Genomic DNA, 18849 nt, shown 5'->3' with positions numbered 1-18849 from the left:
TTATTGAAGAATATAAACTGCAATGTATGGTGCAGGAATGCAGCCTACAGAGAACTGGCTTGCAGCACTGGCTATTATGCCCAGAAATATAGACAATACAGGGCCGGTAAAAACTCTAAACGGGTGGTGTGTGTTTGCCTACTTTTGTGCAGGTAGCTGAGAAGTTAGAATATCCTTTCTCTGTTGGTGTGGCATAAAAATAGAATTCCTTTCAATGTTCTGTGCTGAATGATTTAGTGTGTCTCCTTTTTTCTTTTTGTCTATTTCAAGATAGGGTTTCCCCGTGTAGCCCTGGATGTCCTGGAACTCACTCTGCAGACCAGACTGGCCTCAAACTCACAGAGACTCACCTGCCTCTGCCTCCTGAGTGCCAGTATTAAAGGTGTGCACCACTAATGCCCAGCTTATTATGTCTCCTCTCAAATCTCCTATGTTACATTATTATTATTTACTACTGTGTAACATATTTCCTAAGGGCGTCCTTATCTTTTGAAATGACCATCGAGTAACGGAACAGTTGACATGAAAATCTAAACCTTCAGTTGCTCGAAGTACGTGCATATGTGCATTTGAATGGCGTACACACATGCACACACATGCACACGCACAGACACACACGTGAGGGAGCACATACACACACAATTTAAAAAGTAAGAATTCAAAGTGGCATTTACTTTATCAGAACTTTTGCTTGGTCCTGAGCTGGTTTTTCCTCTTCTTGTCCATGAAGAATTAACTCTGCAACTTTATGAAGTTGCTCAATACAGCGTGCAGTTACTTCAGCCAGACTTTCAATGGATAACATGTACACTTCCTGAAATGAATGCACGCAAGGGAATTAGTCACAAACAAGTCTCTTTTCAAAAATCCCTGTCACATTATGTATACTATACTACTGAGCTACCCCCAGCCCCTAGATGATGTGATCCTGTATCTGTATGTAACTCAAGGGTGGGGTGATGCTTTAGTCAGTAAAGTGCTTCTGCATGAGCATGAGGGACAGGGTATGGATCCTCCCCTGCACACCTCTAACCCCAGACTGAAGGATGGAGACAAGTTGATCCTGAAGCTCATGGGCCACAGACAACTGGGGGACTCCAGGTTCAATGTGAGACCTGAACTCAAAAGAAAATAAGGTGGAGAGTGACTAAAAAGGATGGGAAAAGTCAACCTCTGACCTCCGCACAGAGACAAACGGTGCATACAGTGTGTGTGTGCGTGTGCGTGTGCGTGCGCGTGTGTGTGCTGCCAGGTCCCCAGGGATAAGACAAGCCTAGTCACACCTGTGTCCTCAACAGAGGCAGGTGGTGAGTGGGGCGTGGAAGGAAAGCTCCTTAGAGAACATGTTCCCTCGGAGTGATTAGTCGCTTGAAGTTAGAACCCGGCATAATGAGCAATTAGTGCAGATGACTCTGGAGCACGGGCAGGACATAAAGCATCGCATAGACATTAAACTGCAGCAAAGAAGCCACGGCGCGAACGTTTTTAGGGGAAGAAAAGAGCTTCAATTACCTCCTTAGTGAGGGAACATAAAGGAAATTTATAGTAACAAATTTGCATGTAAGATGGAGATTTACTGTAAAGATAAATCAATCATGCTCCGGAAGATCTTGCTGCTTCTAAATTATGAAGTTATGGAGACAAGCTACAAAGCGTGCGGAACTGCGCAGGAAGTTAAGCCGTACGGCGTCTTGGAGTAGGGGAACTCTCACTTTCTAGAAGGCAGGGCACGGTGTGAATGGGAAGTGGCTATCCACACCTGAAATGAGGCTGACATAGAGCAGTTATGGATAACTGTGGGTGACGTGGTGTGGATTCACCTCTATAGTCTTAGTTCCTTTTCCCTCCGTTCTGTCTTCTTCGGGTTCTTTGCCTCGCTCTTCCTTTTCTTCCTTCTTCTCTTCTTCCTCTGGTCTTTTGGTCACATCTATTGACACCAGGCTTTGATCCTCTTCCACCCAGTCATGAGCTTTCTTCATGGCCTGCAAAGGCCCCAAACAAACAAGACATTTGCCATGGGAATGGGGAAACCAAGTCGTTTCAAGCCAGACCCTCCAGGGTGGATGTGTGGGGCCATTCCTTCAGGGCCTTAGATGGCAACCTCGTTGTTTGTAGAAACTATAGGAGAGGGTGGAAGAGAAAGTGCACAGAGCATGTTGAAGGGCTCTAGAAGTTCAGAAAGGGCATTTAAAAGATAATTAATTTATTTTTATTTTATGTGCATTGGTGTTTTGCCTGCATGTATGTCTGTGTGAGGGTGTCAGATCCTGGAGTTACAGACAGCAGTGAGCTGCCATGTGGGTGCTGGGAATTGAACCTGGGTCCTTTGGAAGAGCAGTCAGTGCTCTTAACCTCTGAGCCATAGCTCCAGATCCTAAAGAGAATCTTTTAAAATGATATTCAGATGAGGATATAAATGACAGACTGTACCACGTACGGTGTAGTCTTCGTGTTTCATGGCCAGCGACAGAAGATGAGCTGCAGCTTTCCTTGTAGGCATTAGAAATTAGTAAAGGGTCGTGGCTACAGCGAATCTCCTCATGTAGTGGTTTTCCTAATCATCTCAGAAACCGATAATGTATAGTGATGGAAGGAAGAACCATGGATTTGCTCCTTCTGACTCAGGGCAGGCCCTCCAACCTCTACCAGGAGTGCAGCATAAACAACCCATGACCCACAAAATCGTGGCGAATTGGAAGCTGCAGAAACCATCTCCCCGGTCTGGTCTGTGGCTTCCAGAATTCAGAGAAAGGTCAGCCTCACCCAGGGCTCATTGGATCCTTCACGCCGTTTGCTTAAGTAGACGCTGTCACTCATCTGACGCTGAACTACCCACTGTAAAGCCTATGTGTCCAAGCTTAACAGGTCAGAATGTTGGGGGGCGGGAATTTAAGAGCTAGGAGATTAGGGGAGAGGCGTCCTAAAACGTCCTCTTTTGGGAATAAAGGCTGACCCACACAACTGAGAAGTCCCCCACGCTCCTCTCCGAGCAGTGCCAGGTGCTGCAAGGAGACGAACGAGGTCATTTCCCAGTGTTCGAGTCCCTGAGCTGCCAGATCAGGGACCCCTGACAGAGAGAAAGAAATTACTCATCTGCCACCTCTATACCTCATCTGCCCTTTCTTCATGCATTGGAATAGATGAGTGACTATACAAACCTCTGCTACATAAGGTAAGAGAAAAGGAGAGAAAAAACCATTATATAACTTTGAGTAAGTAATGTTCAGTGTCTTCATAGGAAACCCCACAGCAAGACCCTGTACTAACTTGCAAAATGCACTGTGGTGTTAAAGGAAGCTGGACCGCCAAAGCTGGACTGTCCTAAGACAGTTCTAGCAGCAGCAGCAGCAGCCCTGGTGGGAGGAGAGGTATGACTCTCAACTCTCAAAACTGGCCTGTCTCTTTAAGAGGCAGGGCAAAGAGTAGAGTCTGGAAAAGGCCCCTGGTGATTCCCCTCCACCTCACTTTGAAGATAACAGTCCTCTGACAGAAATTTCTATTTCACTGTGAGAGATTAACTGACTTTTTCAAGGTCACAGATAATCAGTAGTAAAATTATAGAAGGCAGGTCCCAGAATTCCCGCAGACATCATGCTGCCCTTCAGATACTAATTACCGACCTCAGACTCCCCTCCTGCGGCGGTGCCAGAGGGGTTTGGTGTTTTTCCGTTTCTGTGGAATCTTACAACTGAGACCCTACCTCCCCAAGCTCCTTGAAACCAAAGGCACAGAATGGATTGGTTCTGACCTTATTGAGTTTGTCAGGTGTGGCGGCGACGTGTAATTCGAACAGGAGTTCCGTAAGCATGCTAGCAAATTCTTCGCCCTTTTCTTCTAGGCCTAGAAATAGAACACGACAGAAGTAAGGAGCGTGATTTATTTATTTTTCATCCTTCAGAATGTGGCAGCTCTCCTGACTTTGCAGCCTGTTTGTGGGGTAGACTAAGGAGAGGCTGTGGCAATGTGCCCTGGGGCTGCCTGGGAAGATGGATGTCACGTCTTCCACTGGTGAGCACAGCAGGGAAGCGGCAGGCTGCCTGGAGAGGGCTGCCAAGGCCTAGCTGCAGGCCTCTGGCACCAGGGCACCCCTAGGCTGGCTTAGACACCACAGAGGGTAGGGAGAGGCCTTGCACGTTTTGGGACCACAGCTCTAGTGGCCCATAGCTAGTTGGCAAAAGAATAAGAGGGCAGATAGATGCACGGCCCATGTCAGGCCTGAGAGGCCTGCTGCCCAGAGTGTTGCTAGGCTTCAGGCTGTAACTCTGATGATGCCCAGGGTGCCCTGCTGAGGATGGGCCACAGGGCTGAGTGAGCAGAATTCTCAGCTGGGTGTGTACTCTGATGTAACATCCTCTCTCTGGAGAAATTTCCCATGGTTCCCTAGGATACCTAAGTGGCATTCTAATACTTTTTAATGATCTATTTTCTCAGACTGGAAGCTACCTAAGGACAGAGAGGAATTTAACTCATTCCTAACTCAGTGACTGGAACATAGTACATGGTAAAGAAAATATCACCTTGATGATACAGTATTTATCACATGTCTACAATACAATAATCACATGATATTTGTTATATAGTATAGTCAAATATCATGAAATGAAAATAGATATTCCTGGTAGGAAAACTCAACAAAGAGCTTTAAAAGTTGCAGTGTCCTTCTGTCCTTTGTGACTTCAAGACAAAGCCATCTTAAACCTTCAGGCAGGTGCTGAAGTACTGACTCCATAATGGGTTTATCAGCTCCCTTGTGGGGAAGAATAAACGTAATCTGGCCTGATGGTATGTGTGCAAAGCCCTCTGTGAAGAACGCACCAAGGCTCACGCCAGAACCCAGGCGTACCTTTGGGGAAGGCTAAGTCATGTGAGAAACACTGTACCTCACACTTGCCAGGATACGTTAGTTTCAGCTTTATAGAAAAATGGTTCATGGGCAGCTCATAAAGATAGCCAGGGGGGCCGTGGGTCTGCTCAAAATGTTTATCGTTGATCTGTTTATTATGATCTATATTCTCACAAGGGAGACAGGTCAATAAACAAATGGATAAACAAAATATTTATGTCAAGTGGTGAATTTTATGGAGAAGTATAAACCATGGGAGAAGGCTAGGGGTGGCTATAACTTAGGAACTTTATTACAAAACTTTAAAATATTTATTTATTGTTATGCATATGAGTGCTTGCTTGCATATATGTATGTGTACCACATACATGCCTGGTACCCATGGAGGTCAGTGGAGGTTGGAAGAGGATGTTGGATGGATGGCTGTGAGCTGAGCCCAGTTCCCAGACTATAGCAAGAGCTTTACTCTGAATGTTTGTGAGTCCCTAGAACTCATGTTGACACCTCATCACCAGGGGTGATATTATGAGCAGCCGGGGCTTTAGGTCACGGCATATTTGGGAATAGATTAGTGTCCTTTGAAAGAGTTCCCACAGAGCTGGCTGGCCTGTGCCCCCATGGAAGGACATAGCTAGAGGACCCTGCCTGTGGTCCAGAGATGGACCCCGCCTGTGGCCCAGAAATGGACCCCGCCTAAACACCAGGTCTGCCAGCACCTGGATCTTAGAAATCCATCTAAACCGTGAGAAAAAGTCCCTGCTGTTTATGAGGCCCACTGTGGTGCTTGCGGTGGGGGCCTGAACAGATAGGGGGAGGAAGGAAGGAGGGAAGGAAGCTGTGAAGAACGGACGCACACTTAGAAGCTGGACCCTCCTGAAGCATTTCTGTTCTGATTTAGCATCAATTCCCGCCAAATACACTTAGTGTTTGTGTGTTCCTGTCAGTGTGGTACATAAGAACTCATTCACCTGAATTTTCCAGTTTTGCGAACAGTTCAACATTGTTGTGTTCGGTTCATATGGTAACTAAAAAGGGAAAGATGGAATTGGTGCAGCCACCACCTGACAGCCTCAGAGGTCAGGGGAGGCACAGCCTTGCAGCCTGGCAGTGGCAAGGAATGTGCCTGTCAAAGTTCAGGGGACACTAAGGAGGCCAGAGGGGTAGACAGAGCTTCAGGATGAGGCAAGGAGGGGAAAACTCTTTAGCCAGGAAGGGACGTGCTCCTCTGTACTGTGCTTCTCAGAGCAGGAGTGTGGAGAAAGCTTCCTAGGCGATACATATACCAGTAACTTTTAGCATGTATTTCAGAAGGGGAAAAATCATTAGAAATAAATAGATAAAAGCAGATGAAAATAAATGTTGCCAGGAAGACTTTTACTGCTATTCTCGGCCTGTATACATGGCCAAGAGAATTTCCCCAAGGCAATAAAAACAGAAAATGGACTTTTAAATTCTCCTCAGAGTCACGGTAAAGCAAATTAGAGAGCCATGCCGTTTGATGAACCTGCACTGTGCCGGAAAGACAGGCGTGCAAACCATGAGCCAGTGTTATTTAGTGTGCAGGAGCCCAATATTAAATATATCTAGAAGATGACAGTTTATTATTATACTTCCTGAGACTACCAAATAAATTATTTAGTTGTTCGAGGCTTTTAGGAATAGAAGTGCATTTATAAGAAAAAAATCACAACAACAACAACAACAAAAGGAACCTGGTGAAAATGCTTAGATTTCTGCCAGAATTTTGCTCTTGGAATTTTTTTTTTCACATTCCACTTGTAAGATTCCTTTCTCGTGTGTTTGGGTAACCCCTCCACCTTCCTGGATTTTGGGTAACCCCTCTAGCCTCTTGAAGCTGTCACACTCCATGGGATGGGGTTGGTTCTACAACAACACCTCTGGTGTATCTCCCAGAGCCTCATTAAGAATCTGAATGACATTTATTTATTAAATTAAGTTAATGAAAATTAATAGTGTTTTGATCATCTGGAGATGCCCTTTGGGGAAAATGGATTCATTACAGGAGCTAATAGGCTTTTGTCATGGAAAGAGAGACAAATTTACCATCTCTCCACCTTCCAGCCCCCAATTTTCTCAAAATATGACATTTAGCACTTCGGTGTGTGTGCGTGCGCATGAGTGCATGTGCATGTTTGCGTGTCTGTGTGTGAAATCCAAAAATCTCAATTTACGGAATGAGGCTCTGTATTATGGGAACATACCACGTTGCCTGTGGCGACATTTTCTTTCAGCAGTACAGACTCAAGTCTCCTCTCCAAGGAGCGGCACCGACAAGAAGCGGTGTGGTTTCACTTTGCATTAGCAACAACGTCTCTGATGTCTATGAGAACATGGAGTTGTGGGTGTGCATGTGTGTGTGCGTTCATGTGTCCCAGTGTGGGTGTGGATGCATCCGTGGCTGTGGCTATGTGCATGCAGCATGCCTGGAGAGGCAGGAGGACAACATTGGTTCATTCCTCAGGGGTCTTTCCCATGTTGTTGGAGACCAGGTCTCTCACTGGCCAGGAACTTGAAGGAAGAGGCAGAGGCCAGACTAGCTGGCCTACAAGCTTGCTTCTGCCACCTCTTCCCAGCTGAGATTACAGGAGTATGTCACTGATTTTGTCAAGGACTCTATTGGCTGAGCCCTCTCCTCAACTCTGGGGTCCATTTAAAAATCCTTTCTGAATGTCACACCAGCAGAATCAAGATCTAACTCACGTATCATGAGCTTGAAGAAGAGCCTGATTGGGGTGATGGTTAGGGCTAGAAAGGGGCATCTATAGGTTTATCTTGGGTCCCCAAAGCCTTTGTGTTTGAGCTTTGATTAAAGGCATATAATACTGCATCTGGGAACAAAACATTTCCGTGACTTGACGGTGACAGTGTGAATGTGTATTGTCACCACTCTGCATGGTAGGGTATGACAGGTACAATGATGAATAAAAGCTGCAGCTTACTCTGACTCCCCAGTCTCCCTGGCATTGCGTTGACACACTGCATGATAATAACGGCAGCTAACGTATTTGAGCAGTTCTGTATGCCAAGATCCGTAACGTATATTTTTATGTATGTATTACTCTGAGCCTTTCACAGCTCCTGGACTATGCAGCACTGTCTCCAGGATGTAGTAGAGATATATACTCTTTTCATCAGGGCCAGGGGACTTGTTCAAGAAATTACTGGAAAGGTTGCCAGTGGGATTTTCTATTGCTCCTAGAAGCAGCTAACCTTGAATCTGCGGTTGCTCTGACCATTTGCACAAACTCCAGGGAGCCCCTGTGGTATGGTGCCTATAACTGTCATATCTGTAGGAAGGCACTGTATACAGCAAATGCTTGAATCTATTCCTCACTGGATGACCAGAGTAGTAACTGGTAATGGCCAACTTTGAGATTCTTTTCTCTTCTTAAAACAAGCCTCGCTTCTCTTACAAAGGCGCTGGATGCCTGTGGGTTCAGGTCACTTCTGAGGGTGTGGGGGGATTGAATGAGAATGACCGCATAGATTCATATATGTGAATGCTGTCTCCAGTTGTGGACTGTTTACGATGAATTAGGTGTGGCCTTGTTGGAGGAGGAGGTGTGTCACTGGGAGGTGGCTTTGAGGTTTCAAAAGTCCTTGCTAGGCCCAGTCTCTCTCTCTCTCTGTCTCTCTCTGTCTCTGTCTCTCTGTCTCTGTCTCTCTGTCTCTCTGTCTCTCTGTCTCTCTCTCTCTCTCTCCCCCCTGAAGATTAAGATGTAAGTTCTTAGCTTCTGCTCCAGCTCCATGCCTATCTGCTTGCCTCCACATTCGCCACCATAGTGGTCATGGACCAATCTTTTGAAACTGTAATTAAATGCCTTCTTTCATAAACTTCCTTCATCATGGTGTCTCTTCTTCATGGCAATAGGAAAGTAACGAAGACAAGGGGGAAGGCTGTCGAGATGTGTATACCTCACTCACTCCGTGATCTTCAACTTGAAACACCTCATCCTGGAGCACTTGGAGAAAATGGCACAACCAGGGCAGAACTGTACTTCTTGAGAGCCGGGAACTGAACTCGGGCTCTCATACGGCTAGGCACTGTTGTGTTGCTAGGCTACCAGCCTCCTACACCAGAACCTGTACTATTCAGATCTCCACGTCCCATGTATTCACACGGGACACATGTAAATGCACAGCTCCTCCACACAGGGATGAAAAGGAATAACAAAGTTATCGAGACTTATGCACCATGGTCATCAGTTGCAGCCTACAACATCAACACGCGGAATAAGAAGTGCAATGTCCAAGACAATCATTTAGGCCCAGCCAATTGCGCTCTCGTCATTTGACTTTCTGCATTTACTGTGGGCTGGTGACGAGCCAGGAACCATGCAGAGAAAGGATGGGGCTCCTGCTCAGCAAAGAGAGGGCTATACTGTGACCAGCCCAGGTACCCATAACAGCTGCACAGGGCGTTCAAGACGAGCACCTGCATTAAGTAAACCCAGTTCAAAGGGCTGTTTCTCAGCAACTGCGTCCCATGGGTTTATGTTGGTGTTTATGTCTCTTTACCTTGTTCTTCTGGACTTGCTTCACTCTCTGATTCTTTGGCTACAAAGATGTCTTTGATAGAAATTAGGTCATTTTTCAAGAGTTCTAGCTTCTCTCCATCCAGCGATGCTAAGAATGACTGAACCTGGAAAAAAAATAGGTCATCTTAAGTGTCATTGTTTCTTCTCATGAACACAGACCAGGCTGGCCTTGAACTCACAGAGATCCACCTGCCTGTCTCCAGTTTTCTCAAGACAAGTGAGTGAGCAGCGGTGCGGGAGGTAAGGGAGAGTTGGCTCTGCACCCGCCCATTCAGAGCATCGGCTCCCTGGGCCTCAGGTTTTTCATTCCTTTGCTATTCCTATTACATCTTAGTATATAGTCCAGACTGGCCTTGAATTGACTTTAAGGTCCAGGCCGGTCTTGAACTTGAGCTCCTCTTGCCTCAGTTTTTGAACTACTGTTATAGGAACAAGTTGCCACGCAGGACTAATTATCTCGTTCCTAAAGCAGGACCCACACTTCCTTATGGCCCTTTGTGCAGTAAAGAACAAATATGAAGCAAATGGCACTGGTCAATGGGGCTGGGAACCATTTATCATAGTGGTTAAAACACACTCTGACCTCCAGACAGCTCAAATATCAGTTCCTCACTCACTAATTGCTGACCCTGTATTGATGTGGGAGTGTGATATATCAATCTGTTGATTTCATTGGTTGAGTAATAAACAAACTGCTTGGGCTCATAGCTTAGAACATAGGTGGGTGGAGTAAACAGAGCAGAATGCTGGGAGGAAGAGGAAGTGAGGTAAGACGCCTCAGACAGAGACGCCATGCTCCGCTCTCCCGGACAGACGCGATTCAGCTCCGACCCAGGATTGACGTAGGCTAGAATCTTCCTGGTAAGACCGGTGCTCACAGATTATTAGAGATGGGTTGATCGGGATATCAGAATTAGCCAGTAAGGGCTAGAGCTAAAGGGCCAAGCAGTGTTTAAATGAATACAATTTGTGTGTTGTTATTTCGGGTAAAGCTAGCCGTGTGGACGGCCGGGGTACTGGGGACGTAGCCCCGCAGCTCCTTATTACTACACTGTATAATTTATATTCCTATGCCTTGGCTCTATCTATGAAGTAGGGGCTGTGTATATCTATCTTACAAGGTCACCTTGATCATTAAAGCAAAAGAACTGGCTTAAAACCTATGATGCTCAATAAATGAAATATTAAACACACACACACACACACACAGCCACATAAGTTCTTATTAGACAAGACTTACACTAAGTTTACAAAAATGCCCAAGACTCTTTTTCCATTTCTGAGAGCTAAGAGTCTAGAGCAGTTTCTCAAACTGTGGGCCGCGTATCCGATATCCTGAATATCAGATATTGATATTACGATTCATAACAGTCACAGAATTACAGTCAGGAAGCAGCAGTGGAATAATTATATAGTTGGGGGCCACCACAACCTGAGGAGCTGTATTAAAGGGTTACAGCACCAGGAAGGCTGAGAACCTCTGCTGTGGAGGAAGGAAGAAGCCCAAATAGATGTGGGGGAAGGGCACAGCAGGGTCACTCTGCCTTAGCAGGGGCTAAGGAGCTGGGCAGGGAGAGCTTGGGAGAAGAGGACTGACCTCACCCCTGCTCCCCTTCGGAGTCTCTCTTCTGACAGTACCCTCTGTGCACACTTCAAAACAAGTACAGATGGCCAGCCATCCTCTGAAGACTAATTTGAATTTCCAGATTGGTCACGGGGCATGAAATATCATATTAGAAAATGAGGTAAGGCTGTAAGTTTTTATTTTTTCATTTTGCAAGTCAGATGCTGGAGGGAGCTCAGTCCTCCCTGGGTTAGGTTGCAGTGTTCATGGGGCAATAGATCAACACACCAGGCTAAGAGTCAGGCAGGGCATCCAGGCTGACAGACTCCATTTTCCTGAGTGCTTAAGCACATCACTGGGTGCCTGCCCAAGGCTCTGGAGGACGCTTGGCAGGAAATCAACATGAAGCCCATTAGCCGTGCAGTTCGGCAGGTAGCAGCCAATGTGCCCTGCTCTATGGCTCCTGGCCAGTCCTTCTGGCCTTGGCCTTCTGAGAGCCTGCCTTTTACTATGCTCTGTTTCCCCATTGGGCCACAGTGATGTGCACTGAACTGTGGTCGGATTCAAGAATAAATAATAAATAATCATGCATTCTTCGATACTAAAGGAATGCTAACTGACTGCTTGGTACTAGGTAGAGTATTGTTCAGGTCACACGAGGGTACACAGGGTGTCCATGAAAAGAAAAAAATGCAACTGAGTGTAATGACAAAATGATTCATTTTTCACATTTATTATGTATCACACTGCTGGGTCTGGCTTAGAACCAATCTGATCCTATTTAATATTGTGTGTGCATGATGATAGTATGTGTGTGCATGACGGTGTGGTGTGTGTGTGTGCATGATGATGGTGTGGTGTGTGTGTGTGCATGATGATGGTGTGGTGTGTGTCTGTGCATGATGACGGTGTGGTGTGTGTGTGCACAATGACAGCATGTGTGTGCACGATGATGGTGTGGTGTGTGTGTACATGATGATGGTGTGGTGTGTGTGTACATGATGATGGTGTGGTGTGGGTGTGCACAATGAAGGTGTGGTGTGTGTGCACGATGATGGTGTGGTGTGTGTGTGTGCACGATGAAGGTGTGGTGTGTGTGTGTGTGCGTGATGACGATGTGTGTGCATGACGACGGTGTGGTGTGAGTGTGCATGGATTGTTATGTTGTTACGTGGGTGTTAAGGTCTGACCCCCAGTCCTCATGATTATATAGTAGGCACTTTTAACCACTGAGCCCTCTCTCCAGCACCAATTCTTCCTGCCTTTCTTTTCCCTTGCTGTGCCTGAATCTCAGTCAATGAAATAACGGTGGACATAATGAGCGTCCTTTCTTGTCCACAGCTTTCGAATGGCAGTGCCCTCTACTTCCTCGGGTTGACGGGACTCAGAAGACCATGAAGCACTAGAGAATGGTGCCATCCAATACTCCTTTTAGACTTGGACACAGGGGAGTCCACAGGACACACGGGATGCTTCCTCTTCCAGGGTGCCCTCCAGGTTACTGAGTGGGTCTCTTTCCTGAGTTGTGTTGAGGCCAGTGTGAACCCGGGTGATGACGAGACAGGTGCTTGCAAGGGGATGTGGGTGGAGCTGGAACAATGGTATCTCCCTTACCCGCGCACAGCAGTTTGAGGCAAAAGGCAGTTGGAGTCTTACACATGTAAACATAGGCAACTTAGTTAAATTTGTGTTTCAGACACGCAATGATTGTTTTCTTAGTATAAGTGTGTCTCGAATAATTTGTAGGATGTATTTATTGAGAGTTCGATTCGATTTTAGGGAGTCATCCTGTTAGGTTTTTCTCTTACTGTCTGTTTTCCAAGTGGTTGAGACTTGAACTCAGGACCCCACATATGCTAGGTAAGCCCTTTGCCTCCCTCCAAACGACAAAGGCCTGAAGCCCTTTTCTTATTCATTTTATTTCTCACATGTTTAGTGTGTGCATATGTGTGTGTGTGTGTGTGTGTGTGTGTGTGTGTGCGCGCATGTGTAAAGAGCAGAGATCTTTCTCCCTTTGCCCTGTGGGTGCCAAGGATCAAACTCAGGTCACAGTCTTGGCAGCAAGTGCTTGCACCCGATGTGCCATCTTTCTGGCCCTTATTTTTAAGTTTAGATTGAATTTAAATAATTTCTTTTCATTGCTAGGGACTGAACCCAGGACCCTGTGCATAATCTATCCCTGAGCTTTATCCTCCGTCATTTAAATTTCTTTTCATCCACTTTTTAATCTGAGACAGAGTCTCCTTAGGTTGTCAAGGCTGGCCTTGAACTCACTCTGTAACCCAGACAAGCCTCGACCTTGAAACCAATCTGCCTGAGGCTCCTCAATGGCTGGGATTCAGGCCCATGTCACCATGCTTGTATCTATGGGGTAGAGCGTGGTGACCTGACATGTGCACACCCTGGGTGCATCATGCCAGTGAACGTATCTATGAAACATTGTCTCATGCCAGTGAACGTATCTATGAAACATTGTCTCATACCATTGTTGTGGTGAGGGTGAGAATGTTTCAAGTTTATTTTTCCAGCAATTTTGAAATATGTGCATTTCCATCACCCTCAGTCACCGTGCTATAAATACATCTCTGGTAGCCACAGTGTGTCATTAGCTGTGCCTGAAGACCTCAATAAGGGCTTCCGCTTGTATTCCTGTTGGGGGCCTGTGTCCTTTAATCTAACCCCTGAGTACAGGAAGCCGCCTGCTGACCAGGTTCTCCGTTCTGGGCTGTCACAGGAGTGAAAATGACTTCTGCTGGTTTTCACATATTTGTAGGACTGCTTATGACAGCACCACTCAGAACGTTTTACAAGTTCTGCATTGCTCCCTGACTGTCACAGAAAGCTCCAGGCTGGGGAAAGAAAGCAAAGCTTGTGGAAACAATGCACAAAGGGAAGATATGATCCCCTCTGGGACGTTCCCCAAAGGCCCCTGAGTTGAAGGCTTGCTCCCTAGCTTGGAGTTACTGGAAGGTGGTAAAGCCTTTGTGGGTGGGGGCAGGGAGAGATGCTAGGCCACTGGAGACCTATCCTTGGAGGAGGCTGTGAGGCCTTGGCCTCTTCCTCTCTTTTGCTTCCTGGGCCTGAGTGAGTGGGTTGTTCCACTCTCTTGTGCTGTCTCGCTGTATGGCCCAAAGCGAGGTGGCCAACTCCTCATGGATGGGACCTTATGAAATTCACACCTGTAATCTCAGCACTCAAGAGGCTGAGGCAGGAGGATTGTTTGAAGAACCCAAGGGCTGTTTTGCAACTGAGGTCTGTGATGGAACCAACCAGAATACAACCTCTCTATTATTGTCAGGGTAGGGGCCAGTCTCCTGTAATGTTGTAAATAATAACAATAACAGATATTTAGAGCATCAGAGCGCATGTAAAATACAAAGCCATCAACACTATGTTTACTCAAACCCGTGGGCGCGCTAAGCAGCAGCTGGCATTTACTGAGCACCTTATTTGTACCAGTCATGCTGCTACGAGCTCTTTTGCAGGCTATCTCACGGAATCCCTTTTGAAATCCTGTGAAGCGGGTTTTACCATCATTGTCATGTCAAGCAGATTGCAATAAGAGAGGTCCAAATTCCCACAGCCTCAAATTGATGTATAATCACATAAAGGCTGATTCCAGACTCAGCTTTCATGGGGAGAATTTTGTGCTTTGGTGGGAAATTGCATTTTTATTTTTACCGGATTATGAGATTCTGAATGTAGGGAGCAATTTTACAACTGTGCAAATTGTGCAAGGCTGATGGCAGTGCGAAGCCGTCTCTCTACAGACACACAGCCGGATTTTAGGTGAGTTTTGCAGGCGGAGGGCAGTCTGCCCCCCCTCCCCCTGCCCGTTGGCAAGCTTGGATCTATTTGCAACTATGATTCAACATTCTTTCTCTGGTTTTCTCTACAGCTGGCCATAACACCTGCCTGTTTTCCTCATTTAATTAATGAAGTAAGTAAGATCTTTATTGGGTGCTTATTTTGTATCAGTATGAGTCATGATTTTCATCTTTTTGTTTCATTTTTTTAAAAAATTATCCTTCAACAGTGTTTTTGCTTGCTCACTTGCTTTTTTAATAGTTTAATTTTTAAATTCTATTTGTGTGTGCTCACAGAGGCCAGAGGACAGCCTGCAGGTGAGAATCAGTTCTCCGTCCACCTTGGGCATCCTGGAGATTGAACTCGGGTAGTCAGGCTTGGCAGCACGTGCTTTTGCCCGTGGAGCCATCCTGCTAGCACGGTTGGCTTCATTCCTGAGACAGAGTCTCATGAAGCCTAGCCTTGCCTCCAATCCATAGCGAATCATCTTCCTGGCGTCACGTGGGAAAGTAAGAATGTATAGGTGATGGGGGAAGGTCATTGGTTAAATAAAGAAACTGCCTTGGCCCTGACAGGACAGAAAATTAGGTAGGTGGAGTAAACAGAACAGAATGCTGGGAAGAAGGGAAGTGAGCTAGACGCCATGCTGCTCTCTCCAGGGCAGACGCGATGAAGCTCCGACCCAAGATGGACGTAGGCTAGAATCTTCCTGGTAAGCGCACCTCATGGTGCTACACACATTAATAGAAATGGGCCAAGCAGTGTTTATATGAATACAGTTTGTGTGTTGTTATTTTGGGGCATAAGCTAGTCAGTCGGCCGGGAGCTGGGTGGCAGGAACGCAGCAGCCCGTAGCTCCCTCAACATATAGGGCTGTCTGTTTGGTGATCTAGGCTTCATAGGTTTCTCAGTGGGAGCATTTTCAAATAGGTCTTGGAAGGAAGGGATGGCTTTGTCTTTTTTGACCCAGATATTCTGATGAAGGTGACCAAATAAGTAACACCGAACTCACGAAACAACACACACTTGAGGTCCACAGTCTAACAGAAATACAAGCCATTCTGTCTTCACTGGGTGGAATAAAGGCACGGGCTGGTGAGGGATCTCTGATCTGGGAATGAGATCGCCAAAAAGAGGGCCTGGCTGGCAAGTTTAAGAGCAGCCTTTTCTGCCCTGAGGAGGGGTAGTAAGGACTCTTGATTTGCTGAGCCTTCTCTGCAAATCTTCTTCTGGGCTGGGTAGAATAACAGGTGAGCACAGGGCAGAGAGGAAACCGTAAGTGGCTAGAGGGGACATCAAGCTGGACAGCACGTGAGACCTCAGCATAAGTCACGAGATGAGAAAACATGTAATGTTTTGCTAAGGAAATGCATCACCCAATAAGGCTGTTCAAATGACCCATGTGGATGTACCTTGCTCTCACTCTCATTGGACAGAATTTCCAAGGCTTCCAGGTGTGACAAACCTTGATATTCATCGAAAAGCAACCCGTAGTGTGCAGTCCTCTCCACTGTGAGCTGCTGGGCCAGCCTCTGCTTCTCCTTCTCCTTGGCCTCTCTCAGCATCTGCAGAGACACAATGATCATGTACTAGACAGCTCCTTCCACGCTGCCTTCCTGTGCAAGATAAAGAGGTGGTGGGGAAGATGGACATTATCTGAAAAATCACCATTATCACTTGGAATTTCTCAAAATGATTCTTTGTGAGTAGGTGGTAGTGGGTTCTCCCCCATGACCTCACTAGCTCTGGGTGAGTGGTTTGGTTTCCAGTACTAGGTATACTTTCCCTATTGTTGAGAACACATGGGGTCTAATTAGAAAGCTATTGGTTACTGCCTAGGTATCTGTGCCACTATTACACCCTTCCCCATGCTGGTCATTGCTTTAGTTCATGGGCATCAGAACTAGCTAGGACTATGGGTGGCTCTTGTTCCTTGGAGGCTTGCATGGTGCCTTCTGTTACCATAAAAAACTAGTCCTCAGGGAGGAGGTTTTCAGGTTCCCCATGAAGTCTCATCACCATGGCTACCAAAACAAGATATGAACAAAGACAACTCTAATGGATATGCTAATGTGAAGGGGGAGCTCGTGGGGTCTCAACCCTATGCAAAAATCGATAGGCAACTAAGGAATGCTGAGAGAAAGTCTTCCCAGGGAAGGGCCCCCAAGTATCCCAAACCGAATGGTCAGCCTAAAAACATATACATATATGTAACTTTATACAGACTAAGCAGGTTGTGTTTATATGCTTCGAAATTATATACACGCACACGTTACAGTAATTAAGGAAATACACACACATGTTAAGAGAATAGAGGCCACGAATTTGAGAGAGAGTAAGGGGCCCATGGAAAGGGTTGGAGAGAGGAAAAGGAGGGGGGAAGACAATGTAATTATATTTTATTTAAAATATACATTTTAAAAGAATGGTAAATAGATACACGATTGATACTGTTTACTAATGTTTACCTATTCTGTTTCATTTCTCCTCTGAGCCAAACAAAGCAAGCCTCCGAGCCTAGGAGTAAGAGCAAAAGGAAGCACACAGGGGCTCTGCTGCTGCCCACTGAGGTCTTCTCCCACATGGTTGTTTCTTTTCTCAAGTGTTCTCAAGTGTCCACACTTTCTATACTGACAGTTTTCAGTGCACTGGACATAAAGTGAGGAAATGGCTGCTCTAAGGGATGGCTGAGGAGAAGGGGTTTACTGTAGATACGAGAGAGAGAACTGCCAGAGGCAGTGCACGAGTCCAGAGCAGGGAGAGGGAGTAACAGACAAACATGGCCGGCTGGTAGACTGAATGCAGCCATGACAGGAGAGAGACGGGGAGAGTGAGAGAGGAAGGAAAGAGAGACAGCAAAGAGGAGAGAGAGAGGGAGAGAGAGAGAGAAAGAAAGAGGAAGCAAAGAGCAAAAAGAGCCTTGCAGAAACGGCAGAAATGGCGGGGTTATACAGGAATGAGAAGCTGGAGGAAGGGAAGCCCACAGGCTGAAGAAGTTTTGGGGTACAGGGTGGGGAGGTGGGGTGAGAAGAGCTGAGAGGAGTCATAGGTACTGAGTGTGCCTGGAGGCCAGCATGCACTTTGGTATGCAAATAGCACCACAGTTAGCCTGACACTGGGAAATGCCAATTCTTTGCTATCTTACTGAGAATTCTCTGCCCAGGCAGATTTCAAAACAGAAAGAGGCCGGCCTGAGTTTCCTGTTACATTTTTTAAAAATTTCCATGGAGGAAGCATGAGGCATCTTCAATGAAAAGAGTAACAAATTAACCCCGAACAGAAATTGGCTTATAGATGTTTGGGCTGACTTTCCATTCACATTAATAACTTCTGTCTTTCCTTCCTCAATTCCCTTCTTTTCTTCTTTCCTCTCCTCTCCCTTCACTTTCCTTCCTCTTCCCTCCTGTCACCTACACTTGCAGTGTTGGGGATGGAACCCAGGCCTTGTGCATACTAAGAAAGAGACACCCCCAACCCCTCCAGTTATTTTGTTGTTTAAATACAAAGATGACAGAATGGAGTCTATCCATTATTAACAATATTCTGCACTTGCTTGCTTTGGTGCTAGGCATCTTTTATTTGATTTCTCATTAAGTTTACAAGGACATTAAGTTTATGGAGTCCTTTAATATCTGCAGAGAGCCGCATAAATACCCGGGCCAAGGCCACAAGGTCACAGGGGGAAGATCATCCAGGAATAGAGGCTGGTGTTTATTATGTGCCAATAAAACAGGCAGCCTCATTTTCCTTTTGGGTTCTTAAGGTTGTTAGCCAAGAACTCGCTAGGCCGTGGAAGGAATTCTCTCTCCTGTCTCTCTTGAGGACTAAATTAGTAAGGTTCTGACTGTTAAGGTTTTCAAAATGGGCCAGTGAAACCATCACTGGGAAGGTTTAACACTTGTAATAAAACTCAGCAGCCGCCCTGACCTCAGAGCACTAGAGGCTGGGGTAGGGGCCGTCCTATTGGCTTTAGCTGACAATACCCAGAGGACCCATGCCCTTTCCAAAGCTTCTTAAGCAGTGTGGAATCTGGCACACTTCCACCCAGTCTTCCCTTTGGTCCTCCTTCACTGGGG

At 46.2% G+C, this 18849-nt stretch overlaps 1 protein-coding gene across 1 annotated transcript in view; it reads right to left on the bottom strand.

Moving 5' to 3' along the window:
- Nucleotides 1-18849, bottom strand: part of Fam114a1 (family with sequence similarity 114 member A1) — a 70093-nt gene that overhangs the window by 9853 nt on the left and 41391 nt on the right. The window contains exons 7-11 of the mRNA XM_005359256.3: nucleotides 16186-16338; nucleotides 9383-9506; nucleotides 3749-3840; nucleotides 1821-1982; nucleotides 675-814 (exon numbers count right to left, since the gene is read on the bottom strand). Coding sequence (XP_005359313.1) covers nucleotides 675-814; nucleotides 1821-1982; nucleotides 3749-3840; nucleotides 9383-9506; nucleotides 16186-16338 — 671 coding nt within the window. The remainder of the gene's footprint in view (nucleotides 1-674; nucleotides 815-1820; nucleotides 1983-3748; nucleotides 3841-9382; nucleotides 9507-16185; nucleotides 16339-18849) is intronic.

Source organism: Microtus ochrogaster, linkage group LG1 (genome assembly GCF_000317375.1).
Source record: "Microtus ochrogaster isolate Prairie Vole_2 linkage group LG1, MicOch1.0, whole genome shotgun sequence".
NCBI classification, from domain to species: Eukaryota; Metazoa; Chordata; class Mammalia; order Rodentia; family Cricetidae; genus Microtus; species Microtus ochrogaster.
The sequence above is the reverse complement of the archived record's forward strand: the minus strand, read 5'-3'. Positions and strand labels throughout refer to the sequence as shown.